We start from the raw sequence: 24,714 nt of genomic DNA, 5'->3' as shown, positions 1-24,714 counted from the left end.
CTTTGCTCAAGCTTGCGGGCTTGGCTGGTAGCCTTTGTCTCGGCCTGCTTGAGCTGTTCTTGCGTCTCTTTCACCTTTGTCTTTAGTCGCGTATTGTCCGTGACAGACTTTTCCAACTCGGCCTTGAGGTTGGTAATCTCTTCGTTGGCTTCTCGGATTTCATTGAATACGTCTTGTTGCGTATCAACTTGGCCGGTCGCTTGACCGTTGAGGTGTCGCTTGATGCGCGTCTCGGTATCTTTGTCAATGACCTTTTGTATGATGCCATCAGCTAAACCCATATCGAACAGTGTAACCGCAAACTTGGCCTCCTCAGGTGTGATGGCGATGGTCTCGATCTCCACATTGTTCGTGATCGTTTCCATCCTGTGCTTGGTCTCTCTGTGCGCCTGCTTTGTGTAATTGTCGAATCGGTCGATTTTAGCTTGCACCTTGGCCGCCTGGCTCAAGATGCGGCGAGTTTCCTTTGTGTCCAAGACGACATTGTCATCAACTTTCTGCTCGGTACAGAAGTCATTCCAACACTCGTCAATGCCATCTACCGTTGCGCGGCCGGTTTGCAGCACCTCAGTTGCCTTTTTGACAACGGCACTCAAGTCCTTGGTGGCCATAACCCCCAACCGGTGTAGCGAGGCATCGACGGGCATCTTGACGGTACCTAGAGGTATTTTTTTGTTGAGTGCGGCGTGAAAATGGGCAGGTAGAGGTAGTTGAAGAAACGTTGTTGTGCGACAAAATGTAAGGTATACCTTTGAGTGTTTGGGGGGAGGGGGAGTGTACTGGGTCTCGTCCCGTTTTCGTCTTGCCCTGACGCGTCAGTCTTCAGTCGGCAAACACGCGTCAAAATTACCTCTACGGACGCGTACCGCTGGATCGATACCCGTTGAAGGGAAGGTACACGTACAGCCCTCAGCCACATCTCTACCTTTACTTCACGTGCCCTAGACTTTTACAAATTTTCAACGGCTGAATCCACCCACACCCGACACACACACAGCGCCTACAGGATCATCACCATGGAAAATACGCTGGTAGGCACTCGCGACTTGGGACACTCCGAGTTTACGACGACGTGGCGAACGCTGTCGGAGGAACCCACCACCCAACGACCGCTTGTAGGGCCAGAGCAGAAGCTCATGATCCAGGCTTTGACAGGAGCATACAGCTCCAACTTTAGCCTTTGCATATGTCTGCCTGATGTCATGAAAATCAGCATCAAAAACCCGGCAGTGGTATTGCACAGTACAGCAAACTCATTGGCTGATGATATCAAAGAGGGCAGAGAAGAATACGCCGTCTTGCTCCACGCCATCCCAACTGGCCTGCGCGACTCTTTGATTCAAGGGACACTGGTACATGACTATGTCACAGATTCAGTCAAGTATATCGAAGAGCTAGGCGACCGTGGCACTTTCCCAGGGGTGTATGCTGTTGGCATTGCCTTCCGCCACCGTTATACAGCTGAACGAGGCGCGTTCCTGAACTATCGGGAGTGCACCCAAGTCATCAGCATCCTTGAAAACTACGCGGCTGCCTACCGCTTGTTGGCCACCAGTCACGAAGGCTCCCAGTTGCCACCCGAAGCCGAGCAAGTCATCAAAGACGCTCGCGAGCTTGACAAAACCTGTGGATATCCACATGAGGCCGTTGAAGATGCATCAGCTGGCACTACACTCCACTATCTCCCAACGTACGGTAGTGCAAACATACACAAGCTGGAGGTATTCATCGAATCCTTCAAGAGACGAGCCAAGGCTCTCCAAAAGCTTGACAACACAGGCAGCACGTACATGCACCAAGGGCCTCTGTACGTAGGGTGCACTGCAGGTCAGATGTCTGAACGCATGAAGCAGCACCATTATGAGCCCTCCATGCCCGCCTTGCCAATGAAGAATATGTTCTTGGCTCTTACTATGGGCGCCCTGCTGCAGATTGGCCTCAAGCCATATACTGTTGGAGTGCCCATCCTGCCCGTCTGGGTGGGAGAACATCTTCCCTTGGCTGAAAGACTGGTTACCATGCTTGCCAGCTCGCTGATATCCCAAGACGGATTCAATGGCATTCAGGCTGGCTCGAAAGCGGGCCAAGACTGCGACGAGGCGGGTCTGTATGTTGCGGAAGAGACAACATACTTTAAGAATAACCTGGATCGCACATTGGCTGACGCCGATCAATTCTTCACGGATACCGAGGGCGTTGACCACTTGAGGCAGTCTTTGCAGTTTGTCAAGACAGGCGAGCTCGAACGCAAGCTCAGTTCCATTGAGCTGTTGCTCAGCGAGATGGAGGAGAGCACAGCTATGCTCAAGCAGATGGGGGCGCGATTCCAAATTGGTGCAGAGCTGCGCCAAGCACAGGAGCGTCATCGGGCCATCATCAAGCAATACAGGTTCAACAGCACCTTTGTCAAACTGTTGCGAAGCATGACACGTCGGTTGAACCTTGATGACGATACAATCTTTGTCGAGGCTAGCAACCCATGGCAGACAGAAGATTAGCACACCTATATAGTTTGAATCAAAGTAGACTGTGTGCCCAAATTCGACCTGAAGTGCAAGTGTCTAATTGAAATAGTCTGTTGTTTGAATATCGCGTGATGTCTAATTGAAATAATATGCCGTTAAAAACTTTGCACCTGCCAGCTTGCATTCAAAGTTAACCTCTGCAACGCACTTTTAAAAGTTAGTGCAATGTACGCCCACTCCCGCTTAAAGGTTGATGCAGACTTTACACCTAGTAACTTGCACTAAAAATTAACCTTTACAACGTACGTACTCTCTCGTTTAAAAGCGAGTGCAATGCACGCCCACTCCCGCTTAAAAGTTAATGCAAACTTTACACTTAGTAACTTCTACTAAAAACTAACCTTTGTAACGTATATACTCTCCCGCTTAAGCGCTAGTGCAATATGCGTATTTCCCTACTTTACAGTTGATGCAAACTTTGCACCTGCCAACTTCGACTTAGAATCAACCTTTGCAATACACGCGCTTAAAAGCTAGTGCAAACTTTGCATTCGACTACACACACCAAATATTCAACTTCACACCAGCAGTCCAACAGCCAACAAGGCCCAAACTCCCACCCCGAGCAACGTCGTCCTCGAACTTGCCGCGTTGTTCTTCACTTGGCCGCCACTAATATACCTCGAAATTCCAGTCTTAGCCCGTATACAGTGGCTCATTTGGTCAAGAACCGCACCTTCCTCGAGCTTCTGCCCATCTCGTGTTTTGAGAAAGGAGTCTGGAATCAAGCACCACAAGACGCATCCTTCAAACCCGTAATCGCCACTGATATGCACCTCGTTGGGGGCGCAGCACTTGGTCATGCCCACAAACGATTCGTTCCAGTTGGGAATAACGAAAACGCTGCGGTCCATGGGTAGACCGGGGATGCCTTGGAGGTCGGGGAGGGCATCGTGGTCGCACGTGCGGTTGGCGGACATTTCGGTAGTGGGTGGCTGAATGGTCTTGTTAGTTTGTATTCTACCAAAAACAGCCGTTGGACATACCGGATGGTCCTGCAGTGCTGAAATGTGGCAGCTTTTGCTCAGGAATCGTGACAGCAAATGATGGTCGTGAAATGCAAAGCAAAGGGATGATGTTGGTCTAAGGAAGTGGACTACATATAAAGATTCTTACCCTAGTCAAAGCCAAGACGTAAGGCGTATTAGTGGGCACTAATTGAGGCCATGATACTGGGTTGACACTGGCTTGATTCGATGTAGTATTGACAAGGTGCCGGTGTAACTGGGGCTTGGTACCCTTGACTCTTGGGCAGTGACTGGTTCATGTCTTTATCCATAGCAACACACAGCCCTGGTATCTGCACGGATCTAGAACCGACCCAATCGACTGGAAACGACTATAAGCACAGCACAAAAATGGACCGTTGGCGCCAACAAGCACTTGGCTGGATAGCCTGAATGCCATAGGGACTTCTCGACCAACCACTACGTCCGGAGCGATATCACCTCAGGTCAACTGATCATAAGAGAGGCACAGCCGGTGCACAAAGTTTGTGTGATGGTAGAGGTTAAGAATACACGTTGGTATTTGGGAAGATGGGGACATGCGGTTCGAAATAAAGCTTCGCTGTGCAGCAACACCCTTCCGCCTGCATCACGATTATTGAGAGATGTAGATCACTCGATCCATCGGTTTGTACCAACTCGCGACCATACTCCAAGCCCCCATGTACATCATGTCCATCTGTTGGACTGTTGTGTATGTTATTGGCTGGGCAGCAATGTCCCTTTCGTACCCTTTGCAAGCTTTCGTCCGCCGTTGGTAGGGCTGACCATTTCAGGATGGCAAATGTATCGGTGGATCTGGATGGTATGCATGTCACTGGCGAGCACTCGTGAGGCTGTTGTGCAGTTCTTTTCGGTAAATAGATTCCTCGGTGTCAGATTTCAGAGGACTGGTGGGAGCCCACGCCTGTTGGGCTAGCGAGCAGAATCGGAGACGACTGGCGCGAGCTTCCCTACTGGGGGAATGCCTTGAACCTCGGGTGCTAACGTCGACGGTGGGAGGAAGCACGTCCGTATGGATATGAGCGCATAGTATATTTCGTGGTTTGCCTTCGAAATTCGAGCGCAAGCTTGGGTTTAGACCTCGGATATTTGTATGTGTTCGGTTGGGATAGGAGGATGACCGGCAGTGTTTCGAGATGACAGGACGAGATCGCACATGCATACAAGCATGGCAGTTTGCATGGCAGATGCTTTGAGCGGGTCACTGTTGTTGATGCTGGTCAGTACCTGAAGCACAAAAGAGCTGAAGAAAGGTGGGAAGCTTGCTCTGGAAGATATACCTACCTCGGAAGACTGGCATGGGAGGCAAACGGGACCATAGCCGTGGATGTCTTGCATTTCCTCACCCCTGATTTCGACCTTTTGTAATTGTGCATGCAAATCTTTCCCGGGTCCCCATGTGTGTCAAGTTCCACGGCAAAATCGACGAGCTGAACAGCCTTTGTGCATCTTGGGTTGTGTTAGGGCTGTGTTGACAAAAACATCTGGCAACAGGTGAAGGGCGACGGACTGTCCCATACAGCCGAGTGGTTGAGGATGTGGAGTGTTCTTCTGAATTTGGTATCGGGCCGTAGTCGGAGACGATTGCGCGTTTGATCGTGCTACTGGCTAGCGGAGTCGGGGAGCAATACGATGCTGTGATGGGAAGCAAGGTCAGCATAAACCCACTGGACCAAAAGGGGAGACGGACGGACCGATATGTAATTGATGATTGATCAAAAGATTAGGATAAATGATTTACCTGAGATGCCTGCGCGCATGTAGAAAGACATTCTGATGCCGGTCGGGGACGATTGACGCAAGCAAACAAAGTGCAGAATGCATGATGCAGGAACGACTGGCATTCGCAGGAAGCAGAATGCAAGGAACATCGAATCAAAATGCGCTATATAATTCATCATTATTCACAATTGCAATACTCACTCATCATCCTTTGAATCCTTACACCTCATTCCCTTCCCCTTTACCGGCGCCTTGTCATGCTCAATGCCCGCACCGCCCTTCTTCTCAAGCTCATCCAACTCCCTTTGAATAGCCTCTCCCACTTCCTGATCAACCTTACTAAACATCTCGATTGTCTTCTTTTGCACCTCCGGCAACGCCTTGCCCACATGCGCCGCCACGTTCTTGGCAAACCGCTTGTCTTCTCCGGTCTCCTTAAAGATCTTCCACAGATCCCTCGGCTGCTCGAAATCGAGGTCGGTCACTTCCGAGGTGAACAAGGCAACCTTACCGGCCCACTCGTCGTGAGCGATGTCAGGAGGACCGAAACGCATGGGACGGAAGGAAGACCGCACATAGTCCGGGTCGCCACCATAGTTACCGTCTACGCGCATTGGACCGTCACGCTGGTACGGTGAGTATACGTGCAGGGCGCGGTTGCAAGGGAGTTGTTGGTAGTTGGGACCGACACGGTAGCGGGCGGCATCAGGGTAGGAGAACATTCTAGCCTGGAGCATGGGGTCCGCGCTAGGGCCAATGCCAGGGACCATGGTGGAGGGGGAGAAGGCGGCTTGCTCGATATCCTGGAAGTGGTTTTCCGGGTTCTTGTTAAGCCTGAGTTTACCGATGGGACGCAGAGGATAGTCCCGATGCGACCAGGTCTGCGTAATGTCAAAGATGTTGTACCGGTAGGTTTCGACGTCCTTGGGGTCCATGACCTGGAAGTACATGGTCCAAGTGGGGTAGTCGCCGCGCTCGATGGCATTGTACATGTCCTTGATGTGGTAATCGGGTTCCTCGCCGGCCAGGCGGAGGGCTTCATCGGACTCGAGGTTCTTGATGCCGGCGTCGGGCTTCAAGTGGATCTTGACGTACTTGAACGTGCCGTCCTCGGGCTTGCCGAACTTGTAGGTGTGGTTGCCAAAGGCGTTGACATTGCGGAGAGAGGCGGGGATGCCACGGCCGCCAAAGAGCTGCATCAGGCAGTGGACGCCTTCTTGGTTGTTGTTGTGGAAATCCCAGAACATGGTCGAGTCGGGCACGTTGGTCTGGGGGTGACGCTTGTGGGAGCGGTTGAGACTGGGGAACTTGACGGGATCGCGGATGAAGAAGACGGGCAAGTCGTTGCCGACAAAGTCCCAGTTGCCCTCCTCGGTGAAGAACTTGACAGCGAAACCGCGGATATCACGAACCGTATCCGCAGAGCCCTTCTCGCCCGCCACCGTGGAGATACGGGCCAGGACCTTGGTCTTCTTTCCGACCTTGTTGAGGAAGTCAACAGACGTAAAGTCCGAGACATCTTCCGTGCACTCAAACTCTCCCCAGGCACCGGCGGCCTTGGCGTGGACGACACGTTCGGGGATGCGTTCTCGGGGGAAGTGTGCGAGGGTTTCGATCAACTGGGTGTCTGCGAGGAGAGAGAGGGCTCCGCCACGAGGCTTCGAGCCCATCAGGACCGTGGCAGCCGAAGGGTCCTGGACGGGGCGTCCCTCGGCAAGTGTGTAAACTGGTGCGTCGTTCTGGAAGAAGTCGAGGTCAGTATGGGCGGATCTTCAGGGGTGAAATGAAAGACAAACTTACTGAAGACATGATTGCGATAATGGTAAAATCTGGCGTGGGATACTATGCTGAGACAACATCCAAACCTCCCAGATCACGGCTGCTGTCTTTATATCGGGTTGGATGTTGACATCGCCATGATTGTCTCCATGGTGGTGACCGGTGGGTCTCCTATCGCGACTGGATACCATGACATCACCACTTGCTGGAACCCAACTTGCACACGCACAACGTCCGACGAAGGAGAGCATACACGCGACATCCGTGGTCTCCGGGCCAAGGCAATTGCACGAAGGTGCCATGTTTGTGGATGTAGTGTAGTGGAGTGGATTATCTAGTTATGTGTTGTCCATGATGCTGTTTGGTCCTTGATTCGAGTGCAATGTTTCCTTTGTCAGCACCGTTTTGGGGTTGCTGGTCCATGTGGAAAAGTCAGGGCCCTGTTTGCCTTCCATTGCCAACATCATCGGAGGAAACCGGTGCGCTGAATCCTCAGATATCGTGAGAGCGGTTGCTACACATCACTTGGGTGTAACCAGATTGGAAGTGTAGAGACTCGAGACATGCTGTCGACATTCGTGTTGGGGATGTTGCAGTCACTTGGCTGGCGTCCATCTAGAGCGACCAGAACCCGAGTGGTCTGAGGTGGTGGCAGCAAAAGCCCATCTGGAATGATGGAAAGGAGTGAAAGCCCAGCATACAAAGTCGGCACGTCGTATTCGATCGCAATATATATGTTTCGCCCACTTCCAATGGACTCTTCTGCATTGTCAGGACAATAGTCGCGACCATTGGCTATGTTTCTCGTCGGCTGGGAGCGAAAAGGAAGGTGGGTCCTCAGAGATCGCATCTGACCGAACATCAAGTTGTCCGCGACCCTGTCGGCGTGGTCAGGACTGAATGCCAAGGAGTCATTAAACAGCGATCTGGGCATCAAAGACAAGAGCTGAGGCTCTGGACGGACACGACAAGACAAGACAGTCAGTGATGATGTGAAGATGTGAAGGACGCAGGATCCATCCAAGCAGCCAGATTAGTGAAGGGCGAAAGCTGAGCCACTACTCGTCAGGTGCGGGCACACTGCGCGGCACTCGGAGATCGGCGGAATATCGTCGACGTTGTTGCCGTCGGTGAAGAATGCGATATTTTCTTGCGAGAACATGCGCTGGCGAGTCTTGGTTTGCATGTAGTTTGATGATGTATAATCAGAAGAAGCCCGAGATGTTGAAGTCGTTATCATTCCCCACGAAATGTCATTTCCGAAGTGCATCCAGTCGCAGGTGTCGCTCCCAAACCGAGACAAGCGAGCGGACGAGACAGGCCGAATTGACCGGAATGACGACGCACGGCCGTGCAGCCGGCACGACTGTAGCCGCCATTGACCAATCACAGCCCCCAGAAAATTTTTGTCAGGGGGAAAAAGGCGGGGGTGGGTGTTGGATGCTGCCTTCCGCACGTGAAGACAGGCCTCCATGTTTTCCAGCCCGTGCTCCTCGCATTGCGTGATTGAACCCCGGGGGCTTCGCGGGGAGGGGAGAGGCCTGAAGCCTTTTGGAATTTCTGACAAGCTTCATTTGGTAATGAAGATCAGTGGCCACGGCCCGTCGGGCGATAGACAAGGGCCGACAGGGACTGTCATGAACTGTCAAGTGTGGGGCCAACCTGTCAAGGCAACCTCAGAACACGGACTGCAACCCAACAGCGTGGGTGTGCAGTGCGCTCAGACTGCATGGTCACGAAGAAATCATCAACGAGACGAACTCACCCACATCAAACCAGGGGCACACCCGCCCATTGGTGTTCTCGAAGGCGGGCCAATTTCGAGAATTCTGCTTTGTTGGTTCGGGTGGCGTTTCGTCCATGCATGGAAATCTTCCGATGTGTGGCTGCCGCGGCGCATTGAGTGCTAACCCTAACCTTCCCGAAAAGACGGCATCGCCAATCCCGTTCGAGAACACCGGTGAAAAGCGCAGAGGTAATGTCGGTCGCTGTTCCCACTACGGAAGCTCCAAGACTTTGACAACGACGCTAGAGATATCATCAAAGATAACTCCTCAGCGCCTCAAATCCACCATTCAGATGGCCTGGCTACCCCCGCCGATCCTGATAACACCCCCCCCCCCCTCGGGCTCCACTCGGCTAGAACCGGTAGCTGGACGCTTTGCCCAGAGCAGTCTTGCCTCTCCAGAGTCACATCTCCGACACAGGCAAGTGGAAAAAAGCTAGCGTCACGGTACAACACTTCACGCCCAGAGTCCATACAACTGAGTCAATAACCCCAGACCCCTCCCCGTCATACAATTATCTTTCTTGCTGATCTCGTCCCTTCGCACTACAGTCCACTAGAAGCACTCCAGCCACGTTCCTCGATTCCACTTGTCCTGCACAACTCTGCCCTGGCCGAAACCTTAAAGACGCAGTTGGCAGAAGGGTCCAACTCCAGCGCGTCCGGTCCTCGCCGTCTCTTCGCCACACCTCCAGACGACATCAATTCCCTCTCGTCCCATCTTGAGCTCAAGAAGCGCAAAGACCCCAACCCACACCGCACCGCCCGACAACGACTGTCCTAGCAACCCTCAGCTGAGCGACAAAGACACACAGATAAAGAAACATGGCGGTGCGAGAAAGTACGCCGCCGGCGCCAGCGAGTCCTGGCTCCTCCGCTGCCGGATCGCCACCCGGCAGCGCAACCAAAAAGGACTTTGTCAAGGAACAGTCGGCCGCTGATGACGATGCGGCCTCCTTCGCCGAGCACAACGCCGGTCCCGAGCTGAAGCGCAGGCTCAAGTCTCGCCATTTGCAAATGATTGCCATTGGTATGTGACTCGGGATGCAATTTTCTCTCCAGCAGGACACCGACTGACTGACAGCATAGGTGGTACTATTGGTACTGGTCTCTTCATCGGTTCCGGCAGCGCCCTCGCCAAGTCGGGCCCTGCTGGCGTCCTCATCGGCTACTGCTTTATCGCCTCCATTGTTTACAGCATCATGATGTCCCTCGGTGAAATGGCCACCTACGTCCCCGTTACCGGCGGTTTCACCACGTACGCGGCTCGCTTCGTGGACGGCTCTCTCGGTTTCTCCATGTCGTGGATCTACTGGTTTTCGTGGTCCATTACGTTTGCGCTCGAACTGGTTGCTACTGGTCTGATCATTCAATATTGGGACGACTCTCTGTCCATCGGTATTTTCATCGCCATCTTCTGGGTCGTCATTTTCGTCATCAACCTGTTCCCCGTGTCCTGGTACGGCGAGGCTGAATTCTGGATGTCCTCTGTCAAGGTCATCACCGTCCTCGGCTTCCTCATCTTCGGCATTTGCATCAACGCCGGCGCCGGTCAGCAGGGCTACATTGGCTTCAAGTACTGGCACGAGCCGGGTGCTTTTGCTCCCTACATTGTTGACCCCAGCCGCCCCGTCGCCAAATGGGTTGGTTTCTGGTCCGTCATGATCCAGGCCGGCTTCTCCTTCCAGGGCACCGAGCTTGTCGGTATCGCTGCTGGCGAGACCGAAGACCCGCGCCGCAACGTCCCCCGTGCGATCCGCATGACCTTTTACCGTATCTTCCTCTTCTTCATCATGACCGTCTTCTTCATCGGCATCCTCATCCCCTACGACAACAAGGACCTGAACAATGGCGGCTACACCGCGGCTGCCTCTCCCTTTGTCATTGCGGCCCAGCTCGCCGGCGTCAAGGTCCTACCCGACATCATTAACGCTGTTTTGCTTACTGTCGTCCTCTCTGCCGCCAACTCCAACGTCTACTCGGGCTCTCGTGTCCTCGTCTCCCTTGCCAACGACGGCATGGCCCCCAAGTGGTTCAAGATGACCACCAAGTCCGGCGTCCCCTGGGTTGCCGTCGTTTTCACCTCGGCGTTCGGTTTCCTCGGCTTCCTCAACCTCTCTCCCAACGGCAGCCAGGCCTTCGACTGGCTTCTCAACATTTCGGGCGTCGCGGGTTTCATCGCCTGGTCCGGCATCCTCATCGCCCACCTCCGCTTCATGAAGGGTCTTGAGGCGCACGGCATCCCCCGCTCCAAGCTGCCCTATCGCGCCACCTGGGCCCCTTACTACGTCTACTACGCCCTGTTCTTCTGCATCCTGATTACCCTGACCCAAGGCTTTACCGCGTTCATGCCCTGGAGCGTCGAAGAATTTTTCGTGGCGTACGTCTCGCTCATCCTTTTTGCCGTCATGTACCTGGGCCACAAGCTCTATACCCTCATTGTCCACGGCGCCGCGGCGTGTAAGCCGGTCTCGGCCAAGGACATGGATGTTACTACTGGGTCTTTGGATCTGGATGCCGAGATCCCCGATGAGGTCGAGGAGCCTACAAGTATCTGGAAGAAGATTGGAACGGGTATCATGGGTTAAGGGGATGGTATAATGGAAGGATTGATGTACGTTACGGGTTACGAACGATGGATGAGGAGTGGATTGGATATGAACAGGGAACGATGGAACGGGCATGTACACCATGCCTTGTAATTTCTATTTACACAAGCGTCTTATGTTGAATTTTCGTTTTTCTGGATGTACACTCAAAAAGGAAGGCGGCGGTGTTACATAGAATGATACCCCGGTGCAGCTTAGACAAAAAAATGAGTAATTTACTGCATGATTCGAACGGCCATGTGTGTGATCCTCCAATTTGTTGACATGTGTGGAAAGCATGGTTGCTCGGTTTACTTGAAACAAGCACGGCATGGAAATCGAACCACGGGAGTCTGGATTTACTGCCCCTTTCTCCTCTGCCTCTCCTCCATAGCCTCATCAGCAACCTTGATCCTCCCCAGGATCCTCCTAGCCATGTCAACAGCCATGATGCTGGCTGTTTGTCTCTTGTCAGCATCTCTTTGATTGATTACCTATAAAAGACAAGGCAACTTACGAACCAAAAACCACGGCCCAAAGAACTGCAAAACCATGGTCCTTTTCGCCTCCTCGCTATAAACGGCCGGATCCCAATACCCGACATCGTAGATACACACCAACGTCGTCAAGGCCGTCTCCAGCGCATACACGAGGAAAAGGAGCTCATCCCGTCCCGTGGTTCCCTTTCTTTTCACTGCCAACAGAAAGAATCCGTAGAGCACCACGGGCAAGGTGAAGCCGAATTCGAGATACAAGAACAAACCGATCCAGGAGTCGTGGGAGCCCGGGACGGAGGTGGAAGGAGACCACTGAACAATGGGGTCGTTGTATTGGGCGATGTAGTCTTGGCGGGCGAGGTGGAAGATGTGTAGCGGGGCGGAGGGGGAGGAGTACCAGGACGAAGGGTAGAAGTGGAGGGCATCGATGACTAGGAGGGGGTGAGGTTAGTGACTTTGGAGGTAGCGTAGGGACGGATATGGTTCCGGTTGTCTCGGGTAGGCCGAGCCTGGCAGCTGATATCAAGAGGGAACGTACAAAGAATGATGGGGATCGACAGCGCAAACCACGCCAGCCAGACGTAGTTCAGGCGGGATTCGTTGTAGACGGCCATTTTGTTTGTTGATCGGGGGTCCTTCACCTGTCTTGACGAATGAACGATGGTGGTTGCGAAAGGACGGAAAGCGATGCGCGTTAGAAAGATTGTTGACCCCAGATTCCCCAAATTGGAAAGCTGACAGTGATGCCCAATCGGCTGGCGTAAACGGCAAGCTACCCCTGACCCCTGCAGACTAGGGGGTGTGTACTGTGTACACCGAGGTGAACACGGCCGCGATCTCGCATACGCCTCGACTCCCAGGGTGTCGTCCATCAAGCGTCAAGGACAAAGAAACATTACATTATCGTATCGACATCTATCACATCAATCCGCCCTCTTCCCAGGCTGATAACCCCAACCATTACCCACGCCCGCACCGTATCCTAATGGGGTCGCTCCTCCCAAGCTCCTCCCCTTCAATCTCTGCGGCAACACGCTCCCAAAGAACCAAACACTGCTCACACACACGCCCGCTCCAAACGACAACAGGGCGTAGAACACGGTGCTGGCGTAAATGTGTCCTCCCATGCCCTGCCACTCCACCTTCCCCTCCACTCGTGGGAGCTCCGGCGTCGGGAACCATCTGACGGAAAACTGCAGCGGTAGGGGGTCCCCAATCACCAGTCTCCTCGTAGAGCTTCCCTCCATGTGCGTCAGGGGAGAGGTAGAGTAGGCCGTAGCGCTATCCAACACCCCTGAATCCTTCTTGTGCAAATGATGTTTTGGCGTGGAATGCAACAGCACGTTCATGTGTGTCGAGATGTGCATATGGCTGAGTTGTAACGTGCCAGCCAGCGCAAAGACCAGCGGGACGTATTCGGTAACGTGGGGTTTCTCGCCTACGATCTCGACTTGCGGGGGAGGGCGCGCGGGAAGGCGGCAGGTTAGAGGAGCGTCGGAGTGGATGTAGAACTCGAGCAGGTGGAAGAAGGGGTCGTCGATCATGGGGATCGTGCAGTTCTGCTCGGTCTCGATGCCGTAGTTGAATTCGAGGGGGGCTTTAGTTTCTTCGCACATGGGGAAGGGGATCCATTGGATCTCGTGGGCGGGGGTTTCAATATGTTCGCCGGTTTCTCTGTGGCATTGGGCGGTTAGCACAGTCGGAAGGTAGGAGAAATGCGATGGGACGAAATAAGGAAGAAGCCGTGTCAGGACAGGACAAAAGGGACATGGAGCTTACGAGCTGCGGTTCATGCACTCCACACGAATGGGAGCGCCATAGTGGTAAGACGGCAGCTCATGAGGAGCTATCTCGGCTGCGGCAACATGGGTGGCTAGAGAGGTAGTGATGGCGACGAGCGGGAGAAGCCACTGACGGCGCGACCGCGATTTGGGGGTGGAAAACAACATTACTACAAGTTATACACTAGTAAGGATCATAAGGAATATGGTGCGCCAGGCAAATGATAAATGGCAAGAAGATTGGAAGCCGGTGTGGGCGACCCTGCGCTCCGGTCTGTCCCGTGAATCGTGATGATTGCGGTTTGGATGCTTTCCCGTTTGGTGTTGATGCCGCCAGGAGTATGTAGGACCTCAAGTGCCATGCACTGAAGTTCTGGCATATGCATATAGGAATAGCCTGGTTTTGACGATAAACACGTAGGCTGGTTTCTGTCCGATAAGATAAGTACCTAGGCACAGCACCGACCCCCTCACCACCTGTTCGTTTCCCGTCCAAACCTACCAACGGCGTTATGTTTACACATTTGCTTGGAAATTGATCCCACCGATGTATTCCTGACTTCCACTTCTCACGAAGCATCTTATCTGGTCAGTGTCAGTGATCGGTTCATGCTTACCACGGCTCCAACGCCCATTGCCCACCTGTCGGCATCGGCCATTTCTCAACCTTTCGCTTCGACGCCATGCCGCACCCTACAAGTCCCGACCGTCCATGCTTAGCCACCGAATCAGGAGATGAATCGCTGGCAATAACAGACTTTCTGGATTGTTTCGCGTGTCATTTCACGTCACCACTTGTCGGAATCATCCCGGCGGTGTTTGCTTCACCACCGGGAAGCATGTGATGGCTGAATTCCTTCGAGACACGAGATGGATGGGCCACGGCGAACACATTGGTCCTGGTGAGCCTGACAAGTGTCAGGATGATGCCGGCGGATTGTGAAGCCAGGGCTGTCAACTGCAAGTGTATTTGGCCTCGGTTTCTGTCTATTGATTTGCTGACTGCATTGCTGTCGTTGTGCGATGCCATCCCTGGTGATATTTGTGTTACTGCAATGACCACCTTCTCCCCATGGTTCACTAATCCGAACTAAACTTCTGCAGCAGCTACAACAGCACAATGGCCGAACCAAGTGCGTCGGCACCCCGGGACGCCTCCTTACATGCTCAAAGGGTCTTTTCGAGTACCACGACATGTTCCGACATCCACATCCACAGTGCCGCCACTTAAATGGAAAGCCGATAGCGCAGAGCTCCAAAGAATAGCAACTCTCCATCGCATGCCGCAGCCCACCATCACGAGGACCCGCCCTCGACCCTGAAAGCGACCGTTTCGACTTGTCCGAGTGCGTCAAGGACTTCATCACCCATCTCCAGCCCGAGAGCCAAGCCAAAAATGCCCATCCGAGCCTATCCTGCAGCGTCTTCGGTACCGGCTCCGAGTTTCAGTTGCAAGCTTCAGTCCCCGCGACATCTTTTCTTTCGGCAAGACCAAGCCCAAGCAGATTCTTCACGACTTCAGTGGTTGTTTCTAAAGCCGTGAGCTCCTCGTCGTTCTCCGCCGTCCTGGGTTCGGATGCAGTACTTTCCTGCCAAGCATTCGCGGATAGCTTCACGGTCTTCATCTCGACAACAAGACTTCTATCCACTACAACGGCACCAAATGGTCAAGGAGTTGAAGGGCGACGTCGTCGACAACCAGGAGGTCGACAAGTTTTTTCTCCATCTCTCCGGCGGCCAAACCCTCGAGTTCGCAGCAACCGTCCGACCTCTGCCATCCACATCGAAAACGTGTCCAGGGCCGAGTACTATCATTACGCGGGGTCGTCATGGCTGTCGTTGGTCTCAGTCACACTTCCCGCACAAGGTCGGTGACGACTTTATTCGGGGCGTCACAGGCGGTGAACGCAACCGTGTCAGTATCGCCGAGATGTCTCTCGGCGGCAGTCCCATTTGCGCCTGGGAAAACAGCACCCGTAGCGAGCGCAAGATTGAGGCTATTGCCTAGCTTCGTGAGCACAAGGAACGTCGGCAGGCCAAGAACGTCAAGCCCAAGTCACCATAAACAATCTCATGCGCTTCCTCTCCTTGATTTCCTCCTTCCTTGTGATTCACATCGTGCTGACGTATCAACACGACAGCATCGCCTTGCAAATCAAAGCATGTACATTCCGCTATCACCAGCGTGACTGGGGCGGCCGCACCGCTACCATTTTAATAATGTTCGCCAACCTCGTCCTGCTACGGTTTCGAGATCCTCATTGCCAGCGAGGTCCATGGCAGTGTTTTAACCTCTTCGAGTGTCGTCCTATCCGAACCGCATCGGGGACTCGTGGATCTTTGCTAGTCCGGTGCTGCACTGTCTCTGGTGACACGTACATCACACCTACGGATACACCCATGCCCACGTCTGGCGGAATTTTGACATACTCGGTATTTTCTGGTCGGCTTCATGCTTATCAATTTGCTGGCTACGGAACTTGGTTCATCCAACACCAGCACCGCCGAGGATTTAGTCTTCCGAAGGGGCCACGTTCCCATCCGTCTGCAGCAAAAGGCTAAGGACGCCGAAAAGACTTTGACGTTCAACCCGCCACAGGGTATGTCGTGCGCGCAATATCTGGGTCCGATGATGCTACAGAACACCCGAACGCGACTGCGTCAAGTAGGTACTGTGCTTTCAGTGTGGCGGATCAGTATTTGGCGAGCGCAATGGCTGTTTGGTATAACCAGTTCATTCAGAAGATCTATGGTGGATAGGTAGGTTATAGACTGGCAAATTTGATAATGAGAGATGCCCGAATGTTGAGCTCTTCCATCTACTGTCCCGCGGCTTGGTACGGCAATCGGCACAGACTCATGTCTAAAGGCCAATGATCAGCCGTCACCTCCTCTTTTCGGCTGGACGGGAACTAAACCGATTCGACCGCTCGGATTCAACACGGTAGCACCCGCTGCACTTTCCCCTCCGTAATGGGCTCTCCACATTTCCGCTTCAATGAGTCAAACCGGCAAGACCACATCATAAAGTACCTATCTCATTCCAAATCAACTTTGACCCATTTCCTGAGAACGACACCGTCAAACTTTGATCTAATTACCAAACACAATGGGCAAATTCCACACCACTCTCTCTCCCTCTCTCCTCCCTTGGATCCTCTCGCAACCCGTCTTCTTTGTCTCCACCGCTCCCCTTTCTCCCCAGGGCCACATCAACGTCTCGCCCAAAGGCACCTTCCCCAACGTCAACTCCTTTGGCTACATTCCCACCCACGAGTCCGAACCAAGCAAGCCAGCCCAATTCTGGTACCTCGACCTCTCCGGATCTGGATCGGAAACGATTGCCCATCTGTACGAAAATGGGCGGATCACAGTCATGTTCTGCGAGTTTGGCAAAGCGGCGCCGAGGATTGTGAGATTGTTTGGACGGGGAAAGGTGTTGGAGAATGGGACGAAAGAGTTCCAAGAGTGGACCAAGAAGGAAGGCGTCCAAGTGGTCCCGGGCGCCAGAAGTGTCGTGGTGGTGGAGGTGGAGCTGGTGGGCGATAGTTGCGGGTTTGGGGTGCCGGTGATGGAGTTTAAGGAGAGGAGGGAGGTGTTGACTGATCATTGGCGGAAAAAGGTGGAAAGGTTCGAGAAGGGACTGAGTAAGGAGAGCGTGGAACGGTTAGTTTGGCTTTTGATCTGGGTGGAAGAAGAGGATGCTAACAGCTAACGGCACACAGATACTGGGCGTCCAAGAACGCTTGGAGCTTGGATGGATTACCCGGCATGGAGGTGGCGAGGAAGACGGGCGAGAAGGAGGGGATTGCACCGATTGAGAAGATGGTTGGGCCGATGGCGAGAAACTTGCCGTATTCTCGAAGGAAGTGGTACAGCTCATTGAGCATTTGGGCGGTGATGTTGCAGGTTCTCTTGACGGCCATTGTGGTTCTGGCCGGTGAGAGACTGATGGGATTTAGATGAGTATCTCCACGGTTTAGAGAACAGTGTTTCCGTCATTCATATCATGGATTGTAATCCCAGGGTCATAGAAAGGTCTTTGTCCATTAAGACATTCTTCTGGTTCTCGTGTGTGTCACATGCCCGTATGTATGTCCTCCCCAAATTTACCAAGGCACATTCTCCCCCCTATAGTTAAAGAACTTGCCGTTGTCCTCGTCCTTCAACCCCTGCAGAACCTTCAACTGCCCGGCCACACTCTCCTCCGGGCTCAGCATCGCTCCGTCACCACCCATGTCCGTCTTCACCCAGCCGGGACACATGACTATGACCACGGCACCCTTCAAGCCCGCCTTTCTGAGGTCGGTCGCCAGATGGGCATTCAACATGTTCAGCGCGGCCTTGCTGATCGAGTACCCCGTGGCCCGTCCCAAGCCGGTAAGCGTCATTTGCACACTGCCCAGCGTAGAGCTCATGTTCTGCACCCTGACGTTCTCGCTCAACAGGCCCTGCTGGAGGAGGAACTCGAGCACCTTGGCGGGACCGAGGACGTTGGTCTTGATGGTGTCGAGCAAGTCATCGGGGGCCAGCTGCAACGACGAGTTCTGCTCGGACAGGTTGACGCCGGCGTTGTTGATGACGTAGTCGATCTTGGTGTCTCCGAGAGTGGAGCGGGCGGTCTTGGCAAAGTCGCGGATGGAGGACAGCGACGAGGTGTCGCATTCGAGGATGTGGGTCTTCTCGCTGGCGAGGGATTTCAGGGAGGAGTGGTCCTTGGAGAGGTCGCGGACAAGAGCGAGAACGGTGTTGTCTGGGGACTGGGTGAGCTGGCGGACGATTTCGAGGCCGATGCCGCGGTTGGAGCCGGTGACGACGTAGGTGGGCATTTTGTGTAGCGGATGGGTCTTTGTGGTTCAGTTTGTTGTCAATGTCAATGGCAAAAAAAGTCGAGAAACAAGGAGATGCTCGGACCTTCTTATACACTACTTGCCTCGAAACGTGGTTTATAAGCAAGAACGACCGGCACGATGGACCGGATCTACATCTACGGAGGGGTAGACAAGGACTGGCCTCGCTTACAAAACAGGGGTAAAGCGGTCCGTGCCAGCCCGGTCCCAGCGACTCATGGTTCTATCCCGCGAAACCCTTGTGATACTTGGCTGAATAATGCTGCTGATGATGGAATCTAGAATGATCCATGATGCTATGTTCGAGTTGTTGTTGTTGTTGTTGTTGTTGTTGTTGTATGTACAGAGAAAAGTGATTAAAGAGTGTAGTTGTTTCCCCCCACGCGCCTCAATGCAGTTGTTTCCCAATGCCAGTGTCAGTGCCCCTCCGTTCACCCCTTTGCCTTCCCCGGACCTCCTTCCCAACCCCCACCCGATTCCCCCCAGCCGCTCCCTTTCACACTCCTTAACTCCATCTTTCCCTTATCCCCGTATCCCTAACTCCGTCTTCCCCTCCACAACCTCCCTGGCACTCCTCGCACTGCTCCCCTTCCTGGCACTGTTTCTCTCATCTCAGTCTGCCACATGTTAGCCATGCATTCTTCCAAGCATCCCTCCTCAGACTCCTAAACTCACCAAACCAATGGCTTAGAGCTTCCAGGGGCAGGTAGCCTTGTAGGCCTTGATGCCACCCTCGGGGTTCCAGCAGCCACCGGAGCCGGACACGATACCGCTGTCAGAGCAGTCGTAGGTGGAGTAGACGGTGAGCTGGCACTTGGGGTCGAAGAACTCGACGTCGATGGACTGGAAGACGGCGCCAGCGTAGAAGGTGCGGCAGTGGTTGCTCTCCGTGTTGGCAGGGAACTCAATGGCCGGGTACTTGATGTGGTCAATGGGGCACTGGCGCTCGAGGCCAAAGGTGACCTTGCCCATAACCTCGGTGTACTGGTTGCTGGTGGGAGCGGCAGAGACGGAGCTGACGGCCGCGGCGGCGAGGAGAGAGATGGTGGCGAGGAACTGCATTTTGACGGTGGTTTGTTTTGGTAAAGGAGTGTGGTGAAGTTGGTTTGTGTTGGTGAGTAGTTGTTGTTGTTGTTGTGATGATGAGGAGAAAAGATGGCCAGAGAAGAAAAAGGATGGAGGTTCTTATAGATGCTTGTGATCGTCAAGATTGACAGATTCTCGACATGGATCCATCTTCTCCAGGTCTCAACATCCTTTTCCCCTGAAAGCCATTCCGCTTGCGTGGTCGATCGTCGTTGAGGCTCAAAACGACTGTTACTATTTTGGCCACCGTGAACATCCGGACCATGTGGTGATATGACGTGTGGGGTCCATGCTTGTTTCGCTTGGGGAGTGATATGCATGAGCTAGAATCGCTAGAAGGTCAAGCGAACAACTTGGCGCCAATACACTGACCATCAGCTGCTGTCATGGATATAGCTTCTCGGAGTATTTCGTGATGGTGCAATTACCCCCTTTGCACACCGCGTACACCGCTAGCTAGCAATGGCGAACTTGGCGAAAGGACTTGGCGAAAGGGGAGCTAAAAGGGGGGGTCAACAACCACCAGACAGTGCAGATTGGCAATCCCGTAGGAAGAGAGATCGGCAGACGAGGAATGACATGAATTCCATGAACGCTCGCTAAAAGGAAAGCATGCTATAACACGAACGCTAGCTATAGAAAGAAAATGACAGCGACGTCGGGTATGTCAAAAGTCAATAGATTTTGGTCATGGAAAACCGTGGCCGTTGATTTTCCGTCCCGCGCTTCGGGCTCAATGTCGCCGTTGTTTTTATTGTTGTTATTCCCGGCGTTGTTCTGGTGTCTGTCGGCCCCGAAGTAGTCGACGCATTCGAATCCTTTCTCCCCGCCACACCCCCTCTCAACACATCCCCCAACCTAACAAACTCCTTGCCTTCTACCGCATCCACCCATTGCTCGATTCTCTTGAGGTACAAGCCCTGCGCGCACTTGGCTACCGCGCCTAGAAAGTCCACCTTGAGCGCGGCCTCCTCGACTTCCGCATCCCACCCGTGACCCATCAACTGGCCCATCCTGGCGCTGTAAACCCTCCTCAGCTGCGTCTGCTCGTATTCCATTAGGTGTATCCAGTACAGCTCCGTCTTTCCTTCGTTGTCCGGAACATCCTCAACGCCACCATCCTGTCCTTCCTCCGAGGCCTCCTCGTCACTGAACACGTCGGCATACCGGCTCCGGTGCGGCTCCTCTTCGCGCTCAACACCGCCGCGCAGGAACTCGGGGAACTGTGTGGATACCCACCGCGGCATCGTCGACACGCATTCCCAGTCCACGACACCCGTGATGCGCCCGTTTTCGTCGACGAGGATGTTATCGAGTGACAGGGAGTCGCCGTGCCAAAGGGCTGTACGCTCTGGTGGGTGCACAAGCTGCGGGAAGAGTTTGTGCAAGAGGCGGGCTAACTTGCGGGCGACTCGAGTAACACCTTCGGCTGATTCCCTTTTCTCGCGGTCTGTATCGTCGGGGATTCTGGGCGGTGGCTGAGCAAGAGTAGCGCTGTGCTCCTTGATGATGACGCTGAGGTAGGACCTAAGCCAGTCGTGGCTTGATTGGAACGGCCCTCTCGACACCGGATAATGCCAACGCTCCCCCGTAAAGAACACTGGAGAGACCATGGGCCCAGGCTCGGGCATCATCAGGTCCACAAAGTCGCTGTCTCCCCTGGAGGTAGCTCCCAGCGTGCCTATTCCCCTAAACCCCGATTCCGTCATATTCCCGCACCTCGACAGCTGCGCCTGGAATTCGGCCATCCTTCCCACCAATCTCTCCTTCTGCCGCATGTTCATCTTTCTCCATCGCAAATGCGCCGGTTGTCCTTCCAACAGCTCCATCAAGATCCATTCGAACCCAATCTCGTTATCACTCGTATCGTCATAGGCCACCACCACGGGAACGGGAATGTCGGTCTTGCACCGCACGAGCTGGAGCGAGGCAACCTCGCCTCGGGTCTTGTTGTGCGGGTCGACGGGAAGAATGACGCGCATGAGGTAGCGGCCATGGGCTGGGGAGTTTACGTGGTAGAGCTTGTTGTAGGTGCCGGAGGAGTGAAAGGTAACGACGCATTGCGAGGGGGAGGTTATTCCGAGGTGGCGGCGGACGACTTGGGCGATGGCGTCGATGTCGGGTTGTCGGGCCCAGCGGGGCTCGATGTCGAGACCGGCGGACTCCCAGAAGAGGCCGGAACGGCTTGTGTCTTGGGTTGACGTTGTTGTTGTTGTTGTTGTTGAGGCGGCGGCTTCTTTGGGTCTTGTTTTCGAATCTCTCGCGTTTGATGCTGTGGACGTCGCACTCGAGACACTGGAGACGACGGACGACTTTGCGCTCGCTGTGCGGAGGGTTATGTATTGCGGCTGGACTTTTTGGGGTGGCATCCTGCCGAATTGATACCAGCCGTACCCGTAGTCGGCATCGGTGTAGGTGGTGGTTGCGGTGCAGGTGTAGGTTCGGGCCTCACATCCTGAATGATGGTTTGCCGATGAGGATGGCAGAGCGAGACGACGAACTTGGTAGCGCATGCGCCCGGCCATGGCGCGGGGGTCGGGTGTGTCAGAGCCTAAAATTCGGAGGGTGGACGGGCGCTTTCGGGGGACCATGCAGCGAATGGCGATGGGTCACTGCAGAATCAGGGTGATGGCGTCGGGTACTTGTATAAGAGGAGGATGCTGATTGGTCGATTGGGTCTGCAGGTCACTGTCACGGTGGTCGTTTTAGACCCGGCGGATCTTTGTCAGATTTGATGTCAATCGATGGCTTTGAATTGTCATGATGGTGATGTCCCTCAAAACCTCAGTCTCGTAAACAAGACTTTCGTCTTCATATACCGTTTTGTTCCCACATACCAATGCTTCACCCTGACTAGGGAGTGGAGGGGCTGGGGAAAATCCCGGGACAGATCAATTGGCACATGAGGCGTGGAGCATGTCCATCATTCGGCACTCGCTCCGTCATCGAATGGGGACCCCGACGGCCCTTGTCGATAGCTTCCTGCAAGTCAAGGACCTGCCAGCCTGCCACGTTGAAAGACAGTGAGTGATCAAGACGGTAGTCAGACCACTGGAGGTCTATAATGGGAAGTATTGACGGCATCGCCTTGGGATAGGCTGAGAGACACCCAATGACAACATACACTATCAGGAATGTAAACAAAAGGCGTCGTTGAGAGGAAAGACAGCCATCCCTTGCTGTCATGTCGCGGGCTCTAGGTTCGGCCCGCAACGGCTGGGATAGGGGGACTGACATGCGATGAATGTCTCACAACTGAACCGCGACATGATTCAGATGAACACTTGCAATGTTCGGGATGTCTTCCACTTCCTAGTGTAGGTACCTCTAGAGGTAGTCTAGTCGACATTCCCATCAATTGTGACGTCAATCAGTCACGCCGCGGATCGCGGCCCGGGGCATGTTAGTGTAGTAGCGTGAGGTCTCAGCACACTTTACGCAGTATGTACACTACTGTACACTAGCGGGCGCCTGCAAGTGCCATCCCAGGCCCCGCTCGGGGAACCACTCCGAGCACCTCTCACTACGGCTGAATCCGTCTCTTTTCCTCTCGTGCAATCCATCAACGATTGAAGCCAACAACGCAGTTCCGGCCAGCAGACATCATCACAACATGTCCAACAACTCTGTCTTCACCTTTTCTCCTACAGGACCCCAGCGCCCCATATTTCCTCTTCCTCCTACCACTACGGCCTCGACAGCGAACACCGGAACACTCGCCTCCATCGACCCGCTCATCCCCACCGTCGGACCCCGCGCTCGCGATCTCCACTACTCCATCCGCGACTTTCTCTCCACCCACCCACTCCTCGAGCTCGGTGGCCAAGAGCACTTCACCGTTGAGCGTCGACGCCATCAAGACGTCTTTGGCCTCCATGCCCTACCCAAGAACAAAATCCATCCGATCGACGACGTCGAGTTCACTGCCATCCGAGGACCCCATGGGACGATTCCTGTTCGCGTCTTGTACCCAACGTCGGGAAAGGACAACCGCAACAAAGGAAAAGCAGGTGCCTTGATATACTTTCATGGGGGCGGGTATACGGTGGGATCGGTAGACGAGTTTGAGAATGGACTTCGTTTGGTCGCCGAGGAGTCAGGCTGTCAGGTCTACGCGGTGGAGTATAGACTGGCGCCCGAGTTTAAGTACCCGGTGTAGTTGGATGAGTATTCGGCTGTGATCGACTGGGTGCAGGGCGAGGGAGGGAGGATAAGGGGAGTCTATCCTGGAAAGGTATTGGGTGGAGGGGATTCGGCGGGTGGGAATATGATAGTAGCCGTCTGTTTGAGGAGGATGGATGAAGGGCGAAAGCCACTGGCTGGGCAGGTCTTGCTGTATCCCGAGGCAAGACTGCCATTTGATACGCCGGCCGCGACAGAGAACAATTCCGGTCTTTATCTGGAATGCAACGGCATCTTTGGCTTTGCGAGCAACTATCTTCCGCGGTCCGAAGGCAAGTCGTCTGTCGGTCTTCTTCTGCCACCCACCTAACCCATTGCTCTTCCAGACATCTCCCCTCAAGACCGTTACGTCTCGCCCGGTATGCAATCCGTCGAGGACCTCCGTGGTCAACCGCCCGCCGCTGTGTTCACCTCTGGCTACGACCCCTTGCGAGACGTCGGCTGCGAATACGCAAGCAAGCTGTCACAGGCTGGAGTACCGACTCGCTGGCGTCACTACGACAACCTCACCCATGGCTGGCTTCAGCTGACGGCGTGGTCGGAAGTGGCAGAGCAGGCTGTCAAGGATGTTGCGCACGAAGTCAAGAGGCTGGTTTTTGCGGCGATTGATACACATACGCTCAAGAGTCCTCAGGGCCAAGTACCAGTTGACAGGCTCAATGTGCGTGACTTTACGTTGGCCAATTCGCTGCGCCGGCAGAGTGGTGATAAGCCAGCCACTAGAGCCGCTCGCACCACTCGCGTTACCACCCCCTTCAAAATTAACACATTCAGCAAGCCGCGAAATCGTTTGTTGGATTAGCATCGAAACGGAGCCAAGGCATCTGCACTTGTGTCAACTAGATTTAAACGTGGAACAGTGGTTATATCAAGTTTGCAGGCTTGAGATGATCGGGCTGGGAGCATAT

At 54.0% G+C, this 24,714-nt stretch overlaps 12 protein-coding genes across 12 annotated transcripts; 5 read left to right on the top strand and 7 right to left on the bottom strand.

Annotated features, from left to right (window-relative positions):
* Positions 1–1,016: 1,016 nt before the first annotated feature.
* Positions 1,017–2,498, top strand: B0T23DRAFT_326052 (uncharacterized protein; the record flags this gene model as incomplete). The annotated part of the gene is made up of 1 exon (XM_062835541.1): positions 1,017–2,498. The coding sequence occupies one exon, from the start codon at positions 1,017–1,019 to the stop codon at positions 2,496–2,498; it is 1,482 nt and encodes a 493-aa protein (XP_062688519.1).
* A 389-nt stretch (positions 2,499–2,887) lies between these two features.
* Positions 2,888–3,602, bottom strand: B0T23DRAFT_388798 (uncharacterized protein). The gene is made up of 2 exons (XM_062837775.1): positions 3,512–3,602; positions 2,888–3,460 (listed from the first exon to the last, which is right to left on the bottom strand). The coding sequence occupies exon 2, from the start codon at positions 3,443–3,445 to the stop codon at positions 3,044–3,046; it is 402 nt and encodes a 133-aa protein (XP_062688518.1). The 5' UTR covers positions 3,446–3,460; positions 3,512–3,602; the 3' UTR covers positions 2,888–3,043.
* Positions 3,603–5,091: 1,489 nt separating this feature from the next.
* On the bottom strand, positions 5,092–7,308 carry B0T23DRAFT_238085 (catalase-domain-containing protein). Its single transcript, XM_062833993.1, has 3 exons — positions 7,058–7,308; positions 5,277–6,996; positions 5,092–5,170 (listed from the first exon to the last, which is right to left on the bottom strand). Exons 1-2 carry the CDS (start codon positions 7,064–7,066, stop codon positions 5,455–5,457), a joined length of 1,551 nt encoding a protein of 516 aa, XP_062688517.1. The 5' UTR covers positions 7,067–7,308; the 3' UTR covers positions 5,092–5,170; positions 5,277–5,454.
* Positions 7,309–9,152: 1,844 nt separating this feature from the next.
* Positions 9,153–11,648, top strand: B0T23DRAFT_366009 (amino acid permease/ SLC12A domain-containing protein). Its single transcript, XM_062836380.1, has 2 exons — positions 9,153–9,852; positions 9,912–11,648. Exons 1-2 carry the CDS (start codon positions 9,648–9,650, stop codon positions 11,408–11,410), a joined length of 1,704 nt encoding a protein of 567 aa, XP_062688516.1. The 5' UTR covers positions 9,153–9,647; the 3' UTR covers positions 11,411–11,648.
* Positions 11,649–14,005, bottom strand: B0T23DRAFT_366005 (uncharacterized protein). Its single transcript, XM_062836379.1, has 5 exons — positions 13,687–14,005; positions 12,876–13,581; positions 12,446–12,548; positions 11,928–12,338; positions 11,649–11,867 (listed from the first exon to the last, which is right to left on the bottom strand). Exons 1-5 carry the CDS (start codon positions 13,854–13,856, stop codon positions 11,770–11,772), a joined length of 1,488 nt encoding a protein of 495 aa, XP_062688515.1. The 5' UTR covers positions 13,857–14,005; the 3' UTR covers positions 11,649–11,769.
* Positions 14,006–14,390: 385 nt separating this feature from the next.
* On the bottom strand, positions 14,391–15,285 carry B0T23DRAFT_237810 (uncharacterized protein). The gene has a single exon (XM_062833989.1). The coding sequence runs from the start codon at positions 15,050–15,052 to the stop codon at positions 14,513–14,515; it is 540 nt and encodes a 179-aa protein (XP_062688514.1). The 5' UTR covers positions 15,053–15,285; the 3' UTR covers positions 14,391–14,512.
* A 355-nt stretch (positions 15,286–15,640) lies between these two features.
* B0T23DRAFT_237827 (uncharacterized protein) lies at positions 15,641–16,523 on the top strand. Its single transcript, XM_062833990.1, has one exon. It carries the CDS (start codon positions 15,762–15,764, stop codon positions 16,248–16,250), a length of 489 nt encoding a protein of 162 aa, XP_062688513.1. The 5' UTR covers positions 15,641–15,761; the 3' UTR covers positions 16,251–16,523.
* A 1-nt stretch (position 16,524) lies between these two features.
* Positions 16,525–17,726, top strand: B0T23DRAFT_237850 (uncharacterized protein). The gene is made up of 2 exons (XM_062833992.1): positions 16,525–17,354; positions 17,414–17,726. The coding sequence occupies exons 1-2, from the start codon at positions 16,798–16,800 to the stop codon at positions 17,652–17,654; spliced, it is 798 nt and encodes a 265-aa protein (XP_062688512.1). The 5' UTR covers positions 16,525–16,797; the 3' UTR covers positions 17,655–17,726.
* Positions 17,587–18,649, bottom strand: B0T23DRAFT_237833 (uncharacterized protein). The gene is made up of 2 exons (XM_062833991.1): positions 18,603–18,649; positions 17,587–18,535 (listed from the first exon to the last, which is right to left on the bottom strand). The coding sequence occupies exon 2, from the start codon at positions 18,515–18,517 to the stop codon at positions 17,798–17,800; it is 720 nt and encodes a 239-aa protein (XP_062688511.1). The 5' UTR covers positions 18,518–18,535; positions 18,603–18,649; the 3' UTR covers positions 17,587–17,797.
* A 576-nt stretch (positions 18,650–19,225) lies between these two features.
* B0T23DRAFT_399346 (uncharacterized protein) lies at positions 19,226–19,600 on the bottom strand (the record flags this gene model as incomplete). The annotated part of the gene is made up of 1 exon (XM_062838416.1): positions 19,226–19,600. The coding sequence occupies one exon, from the start codon at positions 19,598–19,600 to the stop codon at positions 19,226–19,228; it is 375 nt and encodes a 124-aa protein (XP_062688510.1).
* A 698-nt stretch (positions 19,601–20,298) lies between these two features.
* On the bottom strand, positions 20,299–22,149 carry B0T23DRAFT_399345 (phosphotransferase enzyme family-domain-containing protein; the record flags this gene model as incomplete). The annotated part of the gene is made up of 1 exon (XM_062838415.1): positions 20,299–22,149. The coding sequence occupies one exon, from the start codon at positions 22,147–22,149 to the stop codon at positions 20,299–20,301; it is 1,851 nt and encodes a 616-aa protein (XP_062688509.1).
* A 1,088-nt stretch (positions 22,150–23,237) lies between these two features.
* B0T23DRAFT_407844 (Alpha/Beta hydrolase protein) lies at positions 23,238–24,608 on the top strand (the record flags this gene model as incomplete). Its single annotated transcript, XM_062839231.1, has 3 exons — positions 23,238–23,741; positions 23,784–23,907; positions 24,133–24,608. The coding sequence occupies 3 exons, from the start codon at positions 23,238–23,240 to the stop codon at positions 24,606–24,608; spliced, it is 1,104 nt and encodes a 367-aa protein (XP_062688508.1).
* Positions 24,609–24,714: the final 106 nt, after the last annotated feature.

Source organism: Neurospora hispaniola, assembly GCF_033458365.1.
Source record: "Neurospora hispaniola strain FGSC 10403 chromosome Unknown B0T23scaffold_9, whole genome shotgun sequence".
NCBI classification, from domain to species: domain Eukaryota; kingdom Fungi; phylum Ascomycota; class Sordariomycetes; order Sordariales; family Sordariaceae; genus Neurospora; species Neurospora hispaniola.
This window is presented reverse-complemented; position numbering and strand designations above follow the sequence as displayed.

Excerpts from the sequence above, each read along its gene's own strand:
- B0T23DRAFT_366009 (XM_062836380.1), top strand. The coding sequence starts at position 9,648 with ATGGCGGTGCGAGAAAGTACGCCGCCGGCGCCAGCGAGTCCTGGCTCC. Across the intron at positions 9,853-9,911 it reads TTTGCAAATGATTGCCATTG|GTGGTACTATTGGTACTGGT; the intron begins GTATGTGACTCG and ends CTGACAGCATAG.
- B0T23DRAFT_237810 (XM_062833989.1), bottom strand. The coding sequence starts at position 15,052 with ATGAAGTCCTTGACGCACTCGGACAAGTCGAAACGGTCGCTTTCAGGG.
- B0T23DRAFT_237827 (XM_062833990.1), top strand. The coding sequence starts at position 15,762 with ATGCGCTTCCTCTCCTTGATTTCCTCCTTCCTTGTGATTCACATCGTG.
- B0T23DRAFT_237850 (XM_062833992.1), top strand. The coding sequence starts at position 16,798 with ATGGGCAAATTCCACACCACTCTCTCTCCCTCTCTCCTCCCTTGGATC. Across the intron at positions 17,355-17,413 it reads AGTAAGGAGAGCGTGGAACG|ATACTGGGCGTCCAAGAACG; the intron begins GTTAGTTTGGCT and ends AACGGCACACAG.
- B0T23DRAFT_366005 (XM_062836379.1), bottom strand. The coding sequence starts at position 13,856 with ATGTTGTTTTCCACCCCCAAATCGCGGTCGCGCCGTCAGTGGCTTCTC. Across the intron at positions 13,582-13,686 it reads GAGTGCATGAACCGCAGCTC|AGAAACCGGCGAACATATTG; the intron begins GTAAGCTCCATG and ends CCAATGCCACAG. Across the intron at positions 12,549-12,875 it reads CATTAGGATACGGTGCGGGC|GTGAAGGACCCCCGATCAAC; the intron begins GTGGGTAATGGT and ends TCGTCAAGACAG.
- B0T23DRAFT_237833 (XM_062833991.1), bottom strand. The coding sequence starts at position 18,517 with ATGCCCACCTACGTCGTCACCGGCTCCAACCGCGGCATCGGCCTCGAA.
- B0T23DRAFT_388798 (XM_062837775.1), bottom strand. The coding sequence starts at position 3,445 with ATGTCCGCCAACCGCACGTGCGACCACGATGCCCTCCCCGACCTCCAA.